This window comes from Myxocyprinus asiaticus, chromosome 12 (assembly GCF_019703515.2).
Source record: "Myxocyprinus asiaticus isolate MX2 ecotype Aquarium Trade chromosome 12, UBuf_Myxa_2, whole genome shotgun sequence".
In the NCBI taxonomy this organism is placed as follows: domain Eukaryota; kingdom Metazoa; phylum Chordata; class Actinopteri; order Cypriniformes; family Catostomidae; genus Myxocyprinus; species Myxocyprinus asiaticus.
This window is the reverse complement of record NC_059355.1, coordinates 20,123,414-20,141,397: the sequence shown is the minus strand read 5'-3', so window position 1 is coordinate 20,141,397 and position 17,984 is coordinate 20,123,414. Positions and strand designations below refer to the sequence as shown.

The 17,984-nt window shown below is 36.3% G+C and overlaps 1 protein-coding gene across 4 annotated transcripts; it reads left to right on the top strand.

Moving 5' to 3' along the window:
• The first annotated feature begins 990 nt into the window (after positions 1-990).
• LOC127449020 (BUB3-interacting and GLEBS motif-containing protein ZNF207-like) lies at positions 991-16,893 on the top strand. 4 transcript variants are annotated; one of them, XM_051712096.1, is made up of 12 exons: positions 991-1,160; positions 4,212-4,338; positions 4,426-4,564; positions 4,671-4,850; positions 5,474-5,549; positions 5,641-5,711; positions 6,257-6,399; positions 6,825-6,917; positions 9,630-9,842; positions 10,023-10,188; positions 16,161-16,343; positions 16,565-16,893. In XM_051712096.1, exons 1-11 carry the CDS (start codon positions 1,120-1,122, stop codon positions 16,319-16,321), a joined length of 1,410 nt encoding a protein of 469 aa, XP_051568056.1. In that variant the 5' UTR covers positions 991-1,119; the 3' UTR covers positions 16,322-16,343; positions 16,565-16,893. The 4 variants fall into 4 exon arrangements, with proteins under 4 accessions (XP_051568056.1, XP_051568057.1, XP_051568055.1 ...); XM_051712097.1 differs by having other exon boundaries at positions 10,023-10,167; positions 16,161-16,893; XM_051712095.1 differs by having other exon boundaries at positions 16,161-16,893.
• The last annotated feature ends 1,091 nt before the right edge of the window (positions 16,894-17,984 follow it).

Below are 17,984 nucleotides of genomic sequence, written 5' to 3'. Positions count from 1 at the left end.
AAATAGATCTATATTTTATAATCATTGGTTTAACAATGGAATACTTCATATCAGCCAGCTGTTTAACAGTCCCAGTGACTCCCAGAGAATTCGTTATAGTCATGGATGCAATCCCTTCTGGCCTCTGTATGTTTTTCAAAAATATTCACTCTTTAAGGCCAACAGTTCCCTATCCTGAACCTACTGACATACCAATTGGTAATATATGCTTTGCTGATAAAAAAGGAAGAAACCATAAAATAAGAATTATTTTCCTTTGAAGAAATTACCACTGCCCCTCCTGTAGTCTCATATTGGAATATAATGATAAATATCAATTATAAATTTATTTGACAATTTAAACTGGAAAGTAATTTGGTCCATGCAACAAAAACTTTTTCTTTCAAATAAGGTAAAAGAAATATCTTTTAAGATAATCCATAATATTTACCCTGTCAAACAATTTTTAGGGAAAAGATTTAGGCTTGATATTGACACAAATTGCTCCTTTTATCAAGTTGATGTTGAGACCCCTCTTCATTTATTTTGGTCCTGCAATTATACCATGCTATTTTGGAAATATGTTAGTTCTTTTATTTCCAATAATGTCTTACAAGGCTTTGTGATGTCACCCAGAAATGTTATTTTTGGATTTTTTTAATGCTGATCTAAATCTTTTTATATGCAGATCGTCACATATTCACAAATGAAAATTTTCGAATTGCAAGCCTGTCTGTCTGGCATTCTTAAAAGAATTTAAACATTATTTGGATACTATATCACTTTTGGTTAACAAAAAAGCAATCAGATCATGTATCAGTTGTTTAAGGTTTATTTATTCTCTGTATTGGAATTATAAACTCAAACTTAATTGCTGTTATATATTTCAAATAAGCAAATAAAATAATAATTTAACCGACAAAAAATAAAAATAAAAACGCGGAGTGTAGCCCGTCTCTCCCCAATAGGGTAGTCTCTGGTAATAACGTCATTTTCCGCTGCATTGTGGGAGACGAGACATTAGCGAAGCCGCGCCATTTTCAGCGTATACCAACCTGAAGACAAGACATAGCACTTGGCGACGGTTAAAATTTATATCCCTGGCGAAATAGAAGAAAAATAAGGATTATATAATAACAAATGGGACGGAAGAAGAAGAAGCAATTGAAGCCGTGGTGTTGGTATCCTTTTTTTTTAAGCTGCGGCCTGCACAGAGCGTGTTCATGTTGTTAGCTCATGTTGTCAGTCACACATTACTGTCTTCTTTACTACAACATATAGTAGAAATCCGAAGTCTGTATGTTTAGTGTCGGTGCATATTTGCTTTTAGTGCTGTTCTAGCCAGTATGTTCCACTTTTGGGGAATGCGGTTGAGTGCATCGTAGACATATGTGTCGTGTCTGAAACCTAGTGGGCTGCTTAACTAGTAGGGTTGTCACGATACCATAATCATATTTTACGTTACTATACCAACTAAAGTATCCTGATATCAAGTTGTATCACGATACCACACGATAATGTGTTAATTCTTAACACAGTTTTTCATAGTGGTTCTTAGAAACTAGCCATTCCACTTATTGCTCCGGAAGTGCTGAAAATACCATGGATGAACTTGAAGAAGGCTCAATTGGACTTAACTTGTTATCTAATACATTCTTAACCCTTGTGCGACCTTCTGGACATTTTTGTCTTTTTCATTTTTCATTTATTTATTTATTTTTTCGATCATTTTGGCTGTGTTCATTTCAACGGCATACATTTTTGCCAAAGGGGTGTGTTTTTTGGGGAATTTTTATATTTCAATCTCAGTTCCTATAATACATCTATTAGACACTGTGTACACAAAATAGTTACACTCACGAATGTCCCCATTGAAACCCATTAAAATAGCAGTATTTGATCCCAGTGCCATTAAAGCATAAAATCATGAATTCTATGATATGATGCTTTAATGGCACTGGCTTCAGAATTTAATTTTTTAAAATTTTCCACCAGATGGCACCATTTTTCTCATGTTTAGCCTATGGAGTAAAAACATGCTTTTTATTTTCAGTTTGCTGTATTACAGAGCTTTACAGGCCAATTGAATAAATTATGCTGCTAAAATTGTGTGGCTGTGTTGGTATGGATGTCAGAGTGTGTTTTGTATGTGTGTATTGAGAAGTGTGTGTGTGTGTAAAAAAAAAACAAACAACAGTGGCATTATATAAACAAACTGGCATTTAAAGGGTTAAAATCCTGAAAATGAATGAATATTTGGTAGTTATTATCAGGACTGATGTTGGTTAAAAAAAATCTAAGTCAGTGAAAGTGGAAAATAATATTAATATATAATATTTCTGTGACAGTTTTTTGATGCAGACATTTTTTCTTCTACGGTACTGAGTGTGAATGTTTTTATTTTATTTATTTATTTTTTACTGACACTGCACACAAAAAATAATAATGCATCAAAATCAGTGTTGTTGCTAATCATTGACATATCCCAGACTGTGATAATCCACAAAAAAAAAAAAAAAAAAAATTAATCCCCTTAGCATTTAGTATATGGAAAATAATTCATATTTTTGTTTTCATAAAAAACAAAAGTAGCATTATATAAACAAACTGGCATTAAATTATTATGGCAGTTTTTTTGACATGGACATTTTTTTCCTCGAAGAGTAACTTTTTATTTTTATTGACGCACAAGGGTTAAGTTTGATGTTTAAAAATAAAAACTTTGCTGCATCAAAACAGCCAGTTCAAACGGCAACGGCTTTAAACTTTTAATCCATTATTCAGTAATTATTTAAATGTTGGTAACGTGTAAGTAAAGATATTGTAACGTTGAAAAGACTATTTTGAGAAGCTGTTTCATTGTTACAACAATGCTTTTGGGAAAGTTACCGCCACCATGCATTTGTAATTGGGAAAAAAATAAACGAGTGCAATGTTTGATTTTTCAGAGAAACGGTAAATCTGTAAATGTTAAGATAAAGCATTTGGGGTAAATAAAGTGACACTAACCTGTGTGTATTCTGCAGAAGCAGTGGGATGTGTCCGAAGGTGTTTAATAAGGTTGCTGGTGTTTCCCCTTTGTCTTGAAATCTTTTTAGGCATTCACGGCAGATGGGTTTTTCCAGTCTCATACCCCAAACTAAATCCAAATCTCGTTACATGAATTGTATTTTTAAAAAATCTTCTCACTTTCCAAAGTTTTATTTAAATCCATATTATCCATTAGGAGACAAATTAAGACACTGCGATTCAGACGTTTGTGTTTGAGACATGGGGAAACCACTCATTGAAAATAAACAATACCAAGTTAGGGGCAAATTCTAAACAGCATTTTGCACTCTTAAAGGGCACTGCACAAAGGGGACGCCACTCGTACATACAACATAACTTACCGTATTAACGGTACTACCGTTTAAAACATACTGTGGCACCGCCACATTGCTTCCTCTTCCTCATCATAAGCATGTTTCCATTAAAATTTAGTGGAATAGTTTAACCACGATGAAAATTCTCTCATCATTTACTCACCCTCGTGACATCCCAAATGTGTATATTAACAAAATGTGTTTCTTCTGCAGAACACATGAAGATTTTAGATGAATATCTCAGCTCTTTAGTTCCATACAATGCAAGTGAATGGTGACCAGAACTTTGAAGTTCCAGAAATTAAAAAGGCAGCATAAAAGTAATCCATAAGACTCCAGTGGTTAAATCCATGTCATTAGAAGCCATTTCATAGGTGTGGGTAAGAAATAGATCACTGTTTAAGTCCTGATTGTACTCAAATCTCCACCTTTGACCAGCCTTACCAATAGGTGGCGATATACATGAAGAATATGAGTAGTCAAAAAACAAAAGAAGAATGTGGAAGTGATACTGGAGATTTATAGTAAAAAGGGGCATAAATATTGATTTGTTTCTCACCCACACCTATCATATCGCTTCTGAAGACTTCCGTTTAACCACTGTAGGTGTATGAATTACTTTAATGCTCTCTTTATGTGCTTTCTGGAGTTTCAAAGACTTCACTTGCATTGTGAGAGTCTACAGAGCTGAGATATTCTTCTAAAAATATTTGTGTTATGCAAAAGACAGAGTCATGCATCTGGGATGGCATGAGGGTGATTAAGTGATGAATGGTCTTTTTAGGGTAAACTGTTCCATTAATCCTAACCAGTGTTTTCTGCATGTTTCTTTTTCCTTTTGAATATAAGTCTTAACCAAATCTAAAGGTACTGCAACAGAGATTTTGATGACGAAAAGATTCTCATTCAGCACCAGAAAGCCAAACATTTCAAATGTCATATATGTCATAAAAAACTCTACACAGGGCCTGGATTAGCCATACACTGTATGCAGGTATGGGTTGGCTTAATGGTTTTGTCTTTTCACACTTATTTTTTATGTTTTGAAGTGGTGTTGAGTGTTAAATCTGTTTTCTTAAAGGTGCACAAAGAAACAATAGATGCGGTTCCTAATGCAATACCAGGGAGAACAGACATAGAGCTGGAGATCTATGGCATGGAGGGTATTCCAGAAAAAGACATGCAAGATCGGAGAAGAGTACTTGATCAGAAGTCACCAGGTATTATTATTTAATGCTTGGATGAATGAATTAGTTCAAAAAATGTCAATAGAATGGTTTAATGTCACAGTTATAATGCTGAAATTGTGTTTTCATATCCGACCAGATGGCCAGAAAAAGAAACAGAATCAGGATGACTCTGATGAGGAAGATGATGATGAAGCCGGACCTTCGTCGTTTCAGCAGCCTGCTGTTCAGCCTCTGACTGCTTACATGCCCCCCATGACCCAGGCAGGCATCCCTCCTGGGCCTCGGGCCCAAGGAATGCCTCCTGCCAGTTATGCAGGTATGTCACCAGTTTACTAAGTGCAGCTCAAACATAAGTGTTTCATAGTAAAATAACTAGCCATAATGATGTATACAGTACTGTGCAAAAGTCTTAGGCACATAAGATGTTTCACAAAAGCATTTGTCTTAAGATGGTTATTTATATCTTCAGCTTTAGTGTGTCAATAGGAAATATAAATGTTAGACTCCCAAACATTCTTTTTGCAAATAGAAAAGATTAGAATAGAAGAACAGGGAGCCCTGCAACAGATGTCATGGCCCCCACAAAGCCCCCCACTGAACATCGAGTTAGTCTGAGATTACATAAAGAGACAGAAGCAATTGAGACAGCCTAAATAGATAGAAGAACTGTGGCGAATTCTCCAAGAAGCTTGGAACATCCTATCTGCCAACAACCAAGAAAAACTGTGTCCAGGTGTACCTAGGAGAATTGGTGCTGTTTTAAAGGCAAAGGTGGTCACACCGAATATTGATTTAGCTTTTTTGCGTTTACTGGACTTTGTATGACATTAAGTGATAAATGAAAACTATTTGTCATTATTTTTGAAGACATCCTCACTATGCAACATTTTTAGTGCCTAAAACTTTTGCACAGTACTGTATTTATAATCCTTTTTATAGGCATGCCACCCATGATGGCTGGTGTACCACCAATGATGCCTGGGATGCCACCGGTAATGCCAGCAATGCCACCTGGGTAGGTCTTGTTCTTTATCTATGCAACTGTAGATTTTAATTTAGTGTAGGATGGACCAGTGAGATTTATCTGTAGTTCTGTTGTTGCATAGCATGATGCCAATGGGAGGGATGATGCACCATGGTCCAGCGATGCCTCCAATGATGCCTGGCATGCCACCAGGTTGGTACTTGGTATCTTAGTCACTGGTATTAAATTATTTTATATTATTCACAATTATTTTAGTAATTTTTGAATAATTATATTGCTATTTTTTATTTATTTTAGTTGTTTATGGATCTAAACATGATCCATATTTGTGGTTGATAATAGACCTTATTCACAGTAGTGGCATCTTTAATTTTTGATGTAAATGAAAACTAGACTGTGAGCATGAGGGATGAACTTGCAGCTCCTGGATTCCATCTGATTTTTCACAATTCATGTTGTCTGGATTTTTTGTCTTAAATGTTCTTGAAAATATATTTATTCAATGTTTTGTCAGTGGAACAATCCAAAAACACTTTAAATTACAGTACAGCCCATTGAAGAGACTGTATGTCTTTCCCTTACAGCCTTGTTGTCATTCACGTTGAAAATCAAAGAGGCCGTTGGTGTGAAAAGTCTATTCTGTTAAGTTTTGTTTGAATCAGCTTTAGGACAGTTTTATCTGTCCTTGTAAAAATGGTGTAGTAGGTCTGATTAAGAGATTATTTTCTTGCTTACAGGAATGTCATCCCATGTTGCAAGGCCTGGCATGCCTCCTATGGCACCTGCGGCTCCTGTTACAGCTCCAGGAATGGCCAGCAGACCAGCTGTACCTGTCACACAGTCTGCTGCATCCAAACCTCTCTTCCCAAGTGCTGTGCAGGTACTGAACACAGAAACGGACCTCAGACCAACTCCTGTATGTGTAGCCCCTGTTTGAGAATAAATCAACCTTTAAAAAAGAGGGAGATGATTAAAGACTCAAGCAGGACGTAGACAGTGTAATATTTGGCAATATTTTTTAATAGCTGCCGTTAGAATATCAGACATTAGCTAATACCAGAGTAAAACAGGGTAATGAAGGCACAGTAATGGTATTATTGCTTGGCTGCTTCTCAAAACATCTAGCTCCTTAAGAGGCTGTTGCTGACTATAAACATTTTTTCAAACTAGGCTTTCTAAATCATAGCCAAGTATATGTTGCCAGGTTGGGGTGGTGGGGAGGGGGTAAGGTTACTTAAAGGGATAAGGTTATTAAATTATTATTATTTTTTTTTACTATTATCCTTTCTCTTTTCTATGCTTCAGATGGGGACTGGTGTCGCGAGCCCCAGTGCCGCTCCTGCCAGTGCAGAGACACAGTCTGCCTCCTCTAAGCCTCTGTTCCCTAGCTCTACACAAGTATGCACTAGTTTGTGTGCTTTTCTGTACAGCAATGCAGCATGCAGATCGGACATGCTTATTTCTGCTGTTAGTAAATATGCATTTGCATACAGAGGTGTGGTGCATGTTTGTGTGGCTGATATTTAGGTGGGCATTTAGCTGTTTGGAAATTTGTAGTTTTGATTTGGTACTTGATGCATACATTAGAGGTAGACCAATATATTGGCTTTACTGATTATCCGGTGCCGATAGTTGCTTTTTGGAACTATCATTATTGGCAAAATCTATGGCGACATTTGCTGATAGTTTTTTTTACGTCATTTCAAAATAAGAGTCCTCAGTGTGTTTCGGGCTTGCTTATACTTAAAAGTCCCATGTTATGCATAGGGATGTGCAAGACTAGTCGACTAAACGGTTCTGATGCTGCTAGTTGACACTGGAATTACTAGTCGGTTAATATTGCCCCCCATTAAACTGATGATAATTTTTATACCTTTACGTTTGGCTTTATATTTTTACAGAGGCTGTACTTAAATTACTGTCATATTAATGTTACATATTTTAAATAGAATTAATAATACAAATATTATTTAAAAAAGAGGATATCTGGAGCAGATACAGAGTTTAATTTCACCTCAGGCTGCGCGTGCGTCTTCCCTCTCTCAATTGCGGCGCGCGCAGGAAAATATCCTCTCGCTAGACAAGCAAACTCAGCAAAGCAGTTTTGAAATCACTTCGGTGGTGCGGGAATCGGCTTTCCAAATGTTTGAAAGTCCCTATGAATGTTTTCACATTTGAGTCTTCTTTACATCTGCGCATGCTTGGATGTTATTTTTCCGCTGAGCAGGCTTTTTCAAGTGCAGGATAGCCGTCTCAGGTGCGTCAGGTCCCGTCTTTCACCGGACCATGTCCACGTGATAATTTTACTCATCAAAACATTTATGAGTGTTAAACTATCTTTTATTCTGTGTACAAGTCATGTTTAGAATACATTAGGTTTATTGCAGGCTACATCACTGGCCTATTTTTTCTTTCCTATAGCTACTTTTTTATTTTTTTACATCGTAACTTTTATTGTTTGACGTTCTTTACCGAACAGCTGTCATATTAGATCAATGCAACCTGACTGCACATTGTGAAATACGCGCAAAATACTTTACAGCGCATTTTTTTTCTCTCTCATAGATTTGGCTTAGTCTACCTGATAATTATTTTCAACAATGTCCTGACTGTTTTAATATGTTAAGTAATTTTACTTGGTGATTTCCATTTAGAACAGGCATTTAGGGTTGTTCCATTGATCCTGCAATTGTTTTCAATAAATATGTCTATTAAATATTCGCTAATGTTGATTCAGTGAATACGTGTCATGTTCTATATTTAATGTACAATTATCATAATTCAAGGCAATCACGTCGCAGATAAATGCCCCTTTTCAGTGGAATTTAGCATCGGATTTGGAATAGATTAAGTATTTTAAATGGGTTGCATAAATTTTTTATTTTTATTTTTTTTATTTTTTTACTGTTTTCTGAAGGTTGGTTTCTCTTTAGACTAGTCAGTTACAAAACTTAAGTATAAAAGACATTCAAATTAGTTGTAGCGCACATCCCTGGTTATGCAGCAAATCTTCATATGTTCTGGTTATTTGGGGGATTTTGGTTGAACAATAAACTGCATCTGGGATTTTATTCATTTAGGAATTTTTGTCTGTCCCTGTCATAGTTAGGAAAGAATAAGACTCTTTTTATTTTTTGACATTCTTTAAATAAATTTTAAAAACTATTAATCAGTTATCTGCCTTTCCCACCACCTTAGTTATCTGTAGCAGCAAAATCCACTATCGGTCGACCTCTTGCATGCTTATTCTTATTCATTTGGGATTTGAGCAATTTTTCAAATTCAACCTGAAATCAATATTGACCCCATTTACTTGCTAAATGTTTCTGGTCTTGTGAACAATTAAAAATAATTGTCTTTGTAAGCTTTCTACAATGTAATTATATTAAAACTTGCAATGACTTTCATTTTCGGCTGACATCAAGCCTTATTTTTCAACCTCTTCTCTCCAAACGTCTGTCATATAGAGACTAAAATGAAGTCTCGACCTGTATATTATGAAACGGAAAATGTATTCTGAATACCGTTGCATGTTGATTTTGAAGCTGCTGTAAGTGATTTCTACACCACTAGTGACTTAAAATTGGAAATGCAAAAATGACTGCTTCGAAAAAGGTTTTCCAAACATTGCCCCTGTCTTCCACAGTTTGGGGTGGGACTACCAAACTTGCACTATTGACAGAGAGCCACCTCCATATTTTACTGATTGGCTAACATGAGTGGCTACGGGCTATTTTTGTTGTATACAGAGCCTAGGACTGTCACAGAGACCAGTGTGATTTCTCTGGGTACCTATTTCAGTGATGTGTCAGGTGATAGGGACATGTTATGTATGGTATTCCAAAGGTTTTTTTTTTTACAGCAGCTTTAACAGTTACTTGTAAAAGCTTGTTTTTTTTTCCCACCCTTAATTCTTTTTACCTTATTTTTCTAGATTTTTTTTTTCCATAACTAAAATTATTACTCCTGCAATGGCAAATGGACATCATTGAGATTTTATTTTTTTCACCAGTGTGCTGTGTCTTGTGATTTGTGGTTGCACAAACCAGACTTTTGTTTTTGTTGCTAACACGTTCTGAAAATGAATGCCAATCTCTTTCTCTCCTCCAGGCTCAGCAGACAGTATCAGGACCGTCATCAACCACCTCTGATCCTCCTAAAGTGACATTCCCAGCCTACACCCAGCCCTCCTCCACCCCTTCTGCCGCTGCCCCCTCCAGCACCGTGGCTAAACCCCCAGCCACGGTCACAAGTAAGCCAGCTACCCTCACCACCTTGAGTGCTACCAGTAAGTTGATGCACCCTGATGAGGATATCTCGCTGGTGAGTGCTCGAATTTTGCTCTAACTTCTTTTTTTGACAGTAAGTAATTGTGATAATGATAATTCAAATCGGAAGTTCAATTTACTTGGTTGATAGCTGATGAGAATACATGCAGTCCAAAGTGTATTCATGTTGTTGCAAGTTACTGATTACATTGTCTTTGCCTTGGTCCCTGTTCAGGAAGAGAGAAGGGCTCAGCTGCCTAGGTATCACAGGCTAATCCCTCGGCCTGGGCAGTCCGCAGCGGCTGCTGCCTCAGCTCCCCCCAGTGGAGCAGTGGGAGGAATGATGCCTGCCCAGCAGGTTATGCCACCTCAGCAGCCTGGTATGAGGCATTCCATACATGGTAGGATACTGTCTGTTGGATAGGGTTGCCACTGTGTACGGTGTTACCGGTTTTACAAGATCTTATCGGTTTTACAAGGGACAACACCGGTGTGAAATTTTATACCGGTGGAAACATTATGAATGGAATTTCCTATATCAATGCAATAGCCTAACGAATAGAATAGCCTTAAATAAAGAAGAGTTGCCTAATGAAGAGTTCGTAACCCATGATAAATTAACCTAAATAACGCATTGAAAGCCATATGTTCTTTACCAACGTTTCAATTTACACAGGCAGCAAAGTACACGCACTGACAGAAGACGTTTAATTGCAGGTAGCGAATATAATGTGCATGGTGGGTAACTGTAAGACGTCTCGGATTCAGAATGACACAAGAAATGCTGTTAGACACATAGGCACGCGCTTGAAGAAACACACTTTATTGTATTAAGAACAGATGACAGAAAAGCCGTCTATGCGCTGTTTGTTCGGAGGCGTGCAGTCTCGTGGAACACACGTATGTAAAAGGTTCTCACTCTTTCTTTGTTTCAGTCTTCTGAAAATGTTTTGCAAGAATAGTATCGTCTATAAGAATGCTGTAAATGACTTCAGACAGCTCAGGAGGTGCTTTGAGTTCAGTTTGTTTTATTTCCAAAGGGCAGTACATTTTGAGCGCAACTCTGCAGGGTCACTTTATATATAGCCTATACACTGGCGGCCAAAAGTTTGGAATAATGCACAGATTTTGCTCTTATGGAAAGAAATTGGTACTTTTATTCACCAAAGTGGCATTCAACTGCTCACAATATACAGTCAGGACATTAATAACATGAAAAATTACAATTACAATTTGAAAAAAATGTTCAGAACTTCTTAAACTACTGAGTTCTCATTAAAAGATCCTCCACATGCAGCAATGACAGCTTTGCAGATCCTTGGCATTCTAGCTGTCAGTTTGTCCAGATACTCAGGTGACATTTCACCCCACGCTTCCTGTGGCACTTGCCATAGATGTGGCTGTCTTGTCGGGCACTTCTCACGCACCTTACAGTCTAGCTGATCCCACAAAAGTTCAATGGGGTTAAGATCCATAACACTCTTTTCCAATTATCTGTTGTCCAATGTCTGTGTTTCTTTGCCCACTCTTACATTTTCTTTTTGTTTTTCTGTTTCAAAAGTGGCTTTTTCTTTGCAATTCTTCCCATAAGGCCTGCACCCCTGAGTCTTCTCTTTACTGTTGTACATGAAACTGGTGTTGAGCGGGTAGAATTCAATGAAGTTGTCAGCTGAGGACATGTGAGGCATCTATTTCTCAAACTAGAAATCTAATGTATTTGTCCTCTTGTTTAGTTGTACATCTGGCCTTCCACATCTCTTTCTGTCCTTGTTAGAGCCAGTTGTCCTTTGTCTTTGAAGATTGTAGTGTACACCTGTATGAAATCTTCAGTTTTTTTGGCAATTTCAAGCATTGTGTAGCCTTCATTCCTCAAAACAATGATTGACTGACGAGTTTCTAGAGAAAGAGGTTTCTTTTTTGCCATTTTTGACCTAATGTCATGCCAGTCTATTGCATACTGTGGCAACTCAAAAACAAACACAAAGACAATGTTAAGCTTCATTTAACAAACCAAATAGCTTTCAGCAGTGTTTGATATAATGGCAAGTGATTTTCTTGTACCAAATTAGCAGTTTAGCATGATTACTCAAGGATAAGGTGTTGGAGTGATGGCTGCTGGAAATGGGGCCTGTCTAGATTTGATCAAAAATGACTTTTTTCGAATAGTGATGGTGCTGTTTTTTTACATCAGTAATGTCCTGACTATACATTGATCAGTTGAATTCCACTTTGGTGAATTACAGTACCAATTTCCTTCCAAAACAGCAAAATCTGTACATTATTCCAAACTTTTGGCCGCCAGTGTACATCTGTGGTTAAATCATAAAATAATACAAAAACACATTCACCTCAAACCATGATTTAGATTTCAGTGATTATTATTATCATTATAGTTATGTTTACATTTAGAATTGTTTTTAGATCTTAATATGTATTAGTAATTTTTCTACCGTTGTCATAGACGGATACTTGCCTGATGGTAAATGGAAAGGTGGTTATATATTTTTTTTTTACCACTTTTACTAGCTTTTTCGTTTTATTTAGAGTGCAGTTTGAATTTAGAAATGTCTTTATTTTTTTATTTTTTTTTTTTTTTTAAATAAATGAATTTAATTTTCAATGCAAAATCACTAAAGCAAAAATATTCACCGATCCCTCAGCCAGGGGGGGGGGGGGGTTGATGTTGTAATTGGAAATTGTGATATACATATTTTTTTGAATAAACATATCGCAAACCTATTTCTTGTATATCGCCCAGCCCTAGGAGGGAACAAAATGAATTTATTCACACATTCAAAGTCATTACTCTTCCGAAGCAGCTAAACTGGGTCCTGGGATGAAAGGTAATAAAACACCAACATTAAACCCGCAACAACCCACAATAAGTGATGTATTCACCCGGACAATGAAATACCCAACCGGTAACCTGTGATGGAGAGAATGCACAGATGAGGATGGTTCATTGCCAAGGAGATGTTGCCATTCACAACTGTTGAAAAGCCATATTTCAACACACATTTTAATTTAAACATTTGCACTTCAGTTTTTAAGTTTCATTTGAAATTTTAGTTAAAATAAAAAATAAAGTTCAAAGTTTGAAATCAAGCTGCCTTGCGGTATTGTATGTGTAGGCTATTGCTTAACGAAAATTACCCAATAGTACCACCTAATGTCCAACCAGCGGTAATGCCTGTGTTAGTCGGATTGAACGTGAACACCGCACTGGTGTGAAGTTTGATACCGTGGCAAGTCTACTGTTGGACTGTTTTAATTAAAATTCTGTTTGGTGATTTAAATGGTCATACAGCATAGTGTTGTAATGATTTAATTTTCACTATTATTGTGTAAGTTTAATGCATATACACCTAAAAAATAATCATGTATTCACATTGATTTTTAAACCATATAAATAAAGATTTTCTTTGCTAGAATGGCATTTGAATAATATGTTAAATATACACCTTACAATTCAGAATAAACAATGTCTTGGCCATAACTTTTGGCAGCATTTCCTTAAATGTTGTGTTTTTCAGCTGTATTAAATAGTTTAGTTGCTTATGCTGTTTCCTTTGGCTCTATTTGAATTGATTAGGGAAAGGACAGGTTAATGTGGTCATAGCAAATGCCTAAAATGCACTATTATGCCAAAAAGCAACATCAAACTGATAAAATGGTAACACTTTACAATAAGCTTGTATTTGTTCAAATTAACTACTGTAGTTAATATGAACAATGTATAATACTTTTACAGCACTTATTAATATTGGTTAATGTTAATTCCAACATATACTAATACATTTTTTGTTGTATACGTTACCATTAGTTAATGCATAATGAACTTACAATGATCTATTCTATTTTTATAAATTCATGTTAAAGATGAATAAATGCTGTTAATTGTTCATTGTTATTTCATGATGCCTAATGCACTTGCTTAGTTAACCAAATGAACCTTATTGTAAAGTGTTGCTGATGAAAAATGGGCTTCATTGCAATTTTAGTTTAACATTCAAATGAAGGAATTTTTAAGTGCAAAATGATTGGCTTAAATTATTGTCAGGCGATTATCTATTAAAGCATTCTTTACTTTGGTGAGATGAAGTTAATGAGATTTGATAAAGAATGTTAGTTGTCTGTCTTGTTTTATTGTTTTGTTTATAGGGGTATAACAATTCTCTCATCTCACGATTTGGTTCAGTTCACGATACTGCTAAATTTAGCTAAATGTACTGTTCTTAAAAGTGCTAAATGATCCATCGGAGAAGTACTGTGACTAAAATTCAGCCCGGAAATAGGCAGTGGTGACACAAAATGGTATTAGCTAATAGTAAAAGTATTAGCTAATAATTCTGCTCACTGAAAATACAGAATTATGTTAGAAACAAATGCTGCTTACACAGTCACTCATTACATATATTTTAAATATTTTAAATTAAAATGTTATTTTTCTGAAATAATATTGTCTCTGATTACACCTAAATATTCTTTTCAAAAATACATATTTAATGGAAGTGCATGCTTATCCAGTTAAATAATAATAATTTACTGATGAAATTAAGACAAGACCTTTGAAATGAGGATTATATTACCCCAGTGCATTATTATACATACTATTCAGCATAATATATTGTTGCTTAATATAGAAGTGATCAACCGATATATCGACATCGGCCGATAAATTTTCCAATTTGGCCAATTTGTTTCTTGAGGGTGCTGAGAATCACATGCTTGCATGTGAAGCAACTGAGACATGTAAACGACCAGTCACGGTTCGTCTTATTGTTACTTGCCATCGTGTTACCACAATAATAGACCGGTGTGCAACACAGTCTCATTTAAATGGTCTGCATATCAGAGCCGCGGCAGACGCGTTTGAGCTCATAATGTAGTTCCGTGTTTCATTCTCCCTCTCTCTCCTCAACAGTCTTATCTAATGATAAGGCAAATATCAAGAAAACTAATATATACCATCTGCAAATATGCACATATCTCGTTTAAACAGATGTAATAAACCAAGCTCACAAAACTTGAGCAGATCCAGCATCCTGTGGAGTGCTCATTTATTTACCTCTAAAGCACATATTCTATCAGCCTCTCCTCAGCAGTTCCCTGTCACTTTTAACTTTCTTTTCTAATGATAAAAGGCAAATATCAATAAAACTTCTATTATATACCGTTTGCAAATATACAGATATCTCGTTCAAACAGACAAAAATCCAGTGTTTTCTTCCCGTCGAGAACTCGCATAATATCTTCCTCTGAAGTGTGTATTCTGTCAGCCAGAGTCAGAATGTCAGGAACGGGATAATAATATCCTCTGATTCACAAATCATGATGGTCACTCCGTGACAATCCAAGCAGGTGATCCAAGCCGTTTAAACGGTCAGGAGATTGCGTGGGTGCAACTTCAAAGTAAAAGCACTTCACGTGTGCTATAAATAAATGTCTTATTCACTATGCACTGTATATACAATTGGTTTGATTCTGTATTTTTTGAGAAAATGTGATTGTTAATGTGCACATGCCATCCGTGTTTGCTGGACTACTGTGTGTACTGTTATTTCCTTCTTCCTAATATATTAACAATTTCTTCATGGGCAAATTAATTATCCAAATTTGTTGACTAAACAGAAATCAGAAGAAACTGCTATCTACTATTTAAAATACAATGTTATTTATTAATTTCTTTTAGATTCTTTTTTACAAAGTTAAAGTTTTGTGTGAAATTGAGTAATTTAGTGCTAAATTAGAGTTTATTCATTTGTTTAGCAATTTTATGTTTTTGTTATTTACTATATTAAATTGTGTGATACATCAGCATTCTATCGGCCACCCTGGTCTTTAGATATCGGCATTGGCCATTAAAAAACCCATATCGGTCGATCACTATAACATAACAATATCAATAAACCTACATTTTCACTCGCGTAATCAAAGCAGACATCTCTCGTGCTTCAAAAGGCATCTCTCTCCTGCTCCTGGTGCTCCCTGTATAACATTCGCTTTTCAGTTTCAGTTTGAGCAATTTCCGAACTCATACAACACCTGTGGCTTCTAGTGTGCAATTGTATTTTAGAGCTCCTTGTGTGCAATGAAGTGATTTCTATTTGAATGCCAGAGTTATGTACTGTTGGTGTAGGGCGTCGTGCATAACGGATAAAATAGATGCTAAATTAATTTTACAAATATAAAACGTCCAATCTGCACGATGCGCATTCACATTTTTTTTTTTTTTTTTTTTTTACCTCGATTTATCGTGCCAAATACCCCAAGTTGTTTATCATACTCATGTTTTGTTGTCTTCACACAGTTTGCTTCTAGAGAATTGAAAATGCTTAAGTTTAGTGACATGTGCATTTATCTTGGCTTTCAGGTCAGTATGGTGGTCCTCCTCAGGGCATCCCTGGTTATATAGCTGGTGGCATGCCTCCTTTTGGACAGAGCACCCCAATGTTGCCCCCATACCAAGCTGGCCCACCTGGGGGCCCCATGGGCATAAGGCCACCCGTAATGTCTCCAGGTAGCCGATACTGAAAAGGCGCTGTCATCCCACTAGGTTTGGAGGTTAAACCTTTTCTCATCTTGTGCTTAATGTAGCCAAACCAATGAGCTCTAAGCCCACTGCTGAAGAAAAACTACATACTGGACATTTGATATGTAACATGACACAAAGTTTTTGGATTCAGCCCTTAAAATAAAAACAAGACACAGAAGATAACAGTATCAATGTTACAGTTGATATATATATTGCTTTTCTTCCTATTGTGTTTCATTCAGGTTGTACAAGTACAGTATGTTAGACAATGGTTCATAATATATTGAAGCCGCTGGCCTAACAGTATCTCCATACTCAAGGCAAGTTCCCAGTAAGATTTCTGCTTTTATCTTAGTAGTGAAGCCCTCACAGCACCATATTGTGCTGTTGGACTTAACGTCCCCAACATCAGCTTGGTGAGGGCTTCAGATCACTGTTGTCATGGTGTGTTTGTTTTTTATTATTAATATTCTTTTTGCATCCATTAATTCAGGAGTTAAATAGCACAAGGGTAAAAATGTGTCTCTGTATTTTTTGGAATATGCATTGTAATAAAACATACTTAATTTGATTTTCTTCTTGATTTTGTTTTTGTGTGAGTGTGTTTCCTGAACAGTGGAGTCTTCAGGCAGGTTGGTTTCTTGATTAAACCATGACAGATTATATTAATAGGTACACTCACACTGTCAATACCCAGCTTGTTCTAGAACAGTGGTTCCCAACATTTCTTCCTTGAAGACCCCCCTACTCCTTGAAATTAACTATATACTGTATATTATGGTTGATAAATGTGTTGCTTTATAATTGCTAAGGTAATTTAATCAGTGTGATCACTTCTTGCTCCGTGCTTTGTGGTAGAGCAGATGCTGATAGAAAAGTTTGATGCTGTCAGCAACAGTAACTACTATAACAAATGTATTTCCGTCTCTCTCTATCTGCCTGCATGCAAGAGCATGCGCTGTCATCTAAGGCCATGAGAAATCTATAACAATGGATAAAATGTGCATTCCCTGCTTTGCGGCAAGATTTTGCATAACCACGATAGAAACGATACTTGGAAATTGCTAGCAGTTGACACATTTCTCCTGGTATATCATCCACCCCGACATGCAGAGCCGTACAGCCGCTTGATGGTCTACTACAATATTTTAACATGTCAGCAAGCTATGCAATTTGAAGAGGTTTTTGCAGTCTTGCAGTGTGTGATTATGATGTTGCAGAAATCCCATGATTTTTTAAGATCCAAGAAAAATTAACTCGCAAGCAACTGGGCATGAGACAGTCAGTGCACCACAGTTAGAAGCAGAATGTGGTTGGTGTGCTTCATCCTTATGGAGTTGTGCAAAGAGGCTCCGGTTTGTTAGAGCAACATTTAATGAAGTTTGGTACAGTTCCCAGGGTGTCAAGGTCTTTGGACTTTTTTTTTTTTTTTTTTACCGTGCATTATGGATCTTTGACTGCCTTAAAACATTTGAGGTTCTGGGAACCACTGTTCTAGAATATTCATAGAACACTTGGTTAAAATGAGTGAGCGATAATTAGTCTGTAGGACTTTACTTAAAGTAGATGTGATTTAGTTGCATGGAAGAGCTTTCCAGTAATTTGGTCGAATTTAAAATGTTTATGTGATGTGCTTCATTTGATATTTCTCAGTTAGCAGTA

Excerpts from the sequence above, each read along its gene's own strand:
- LOC127449020 (XM_051712096.1), top strand. The coding sequence starts at position 1,120 with ATGGGACGGAAGAAGAAGAAGCAATTGAAGCCGTGGTGTTG. Across the intron at positions 4,339-4,425 it reads TAGCCATACACTGTATGCAG|GTGCACAAAGAAACAATAGA; the intron begins GTATGGGTTGGC and ends GTTTTCTTAAAG. Across the intron at positions 4,851-5,473 it reads GCCTCCTGCCAGTTATGCAG|GCATGCCACCCATGATGGCT; the intron begins GTATGTCACCAG and ends TCCTTTTTATAG.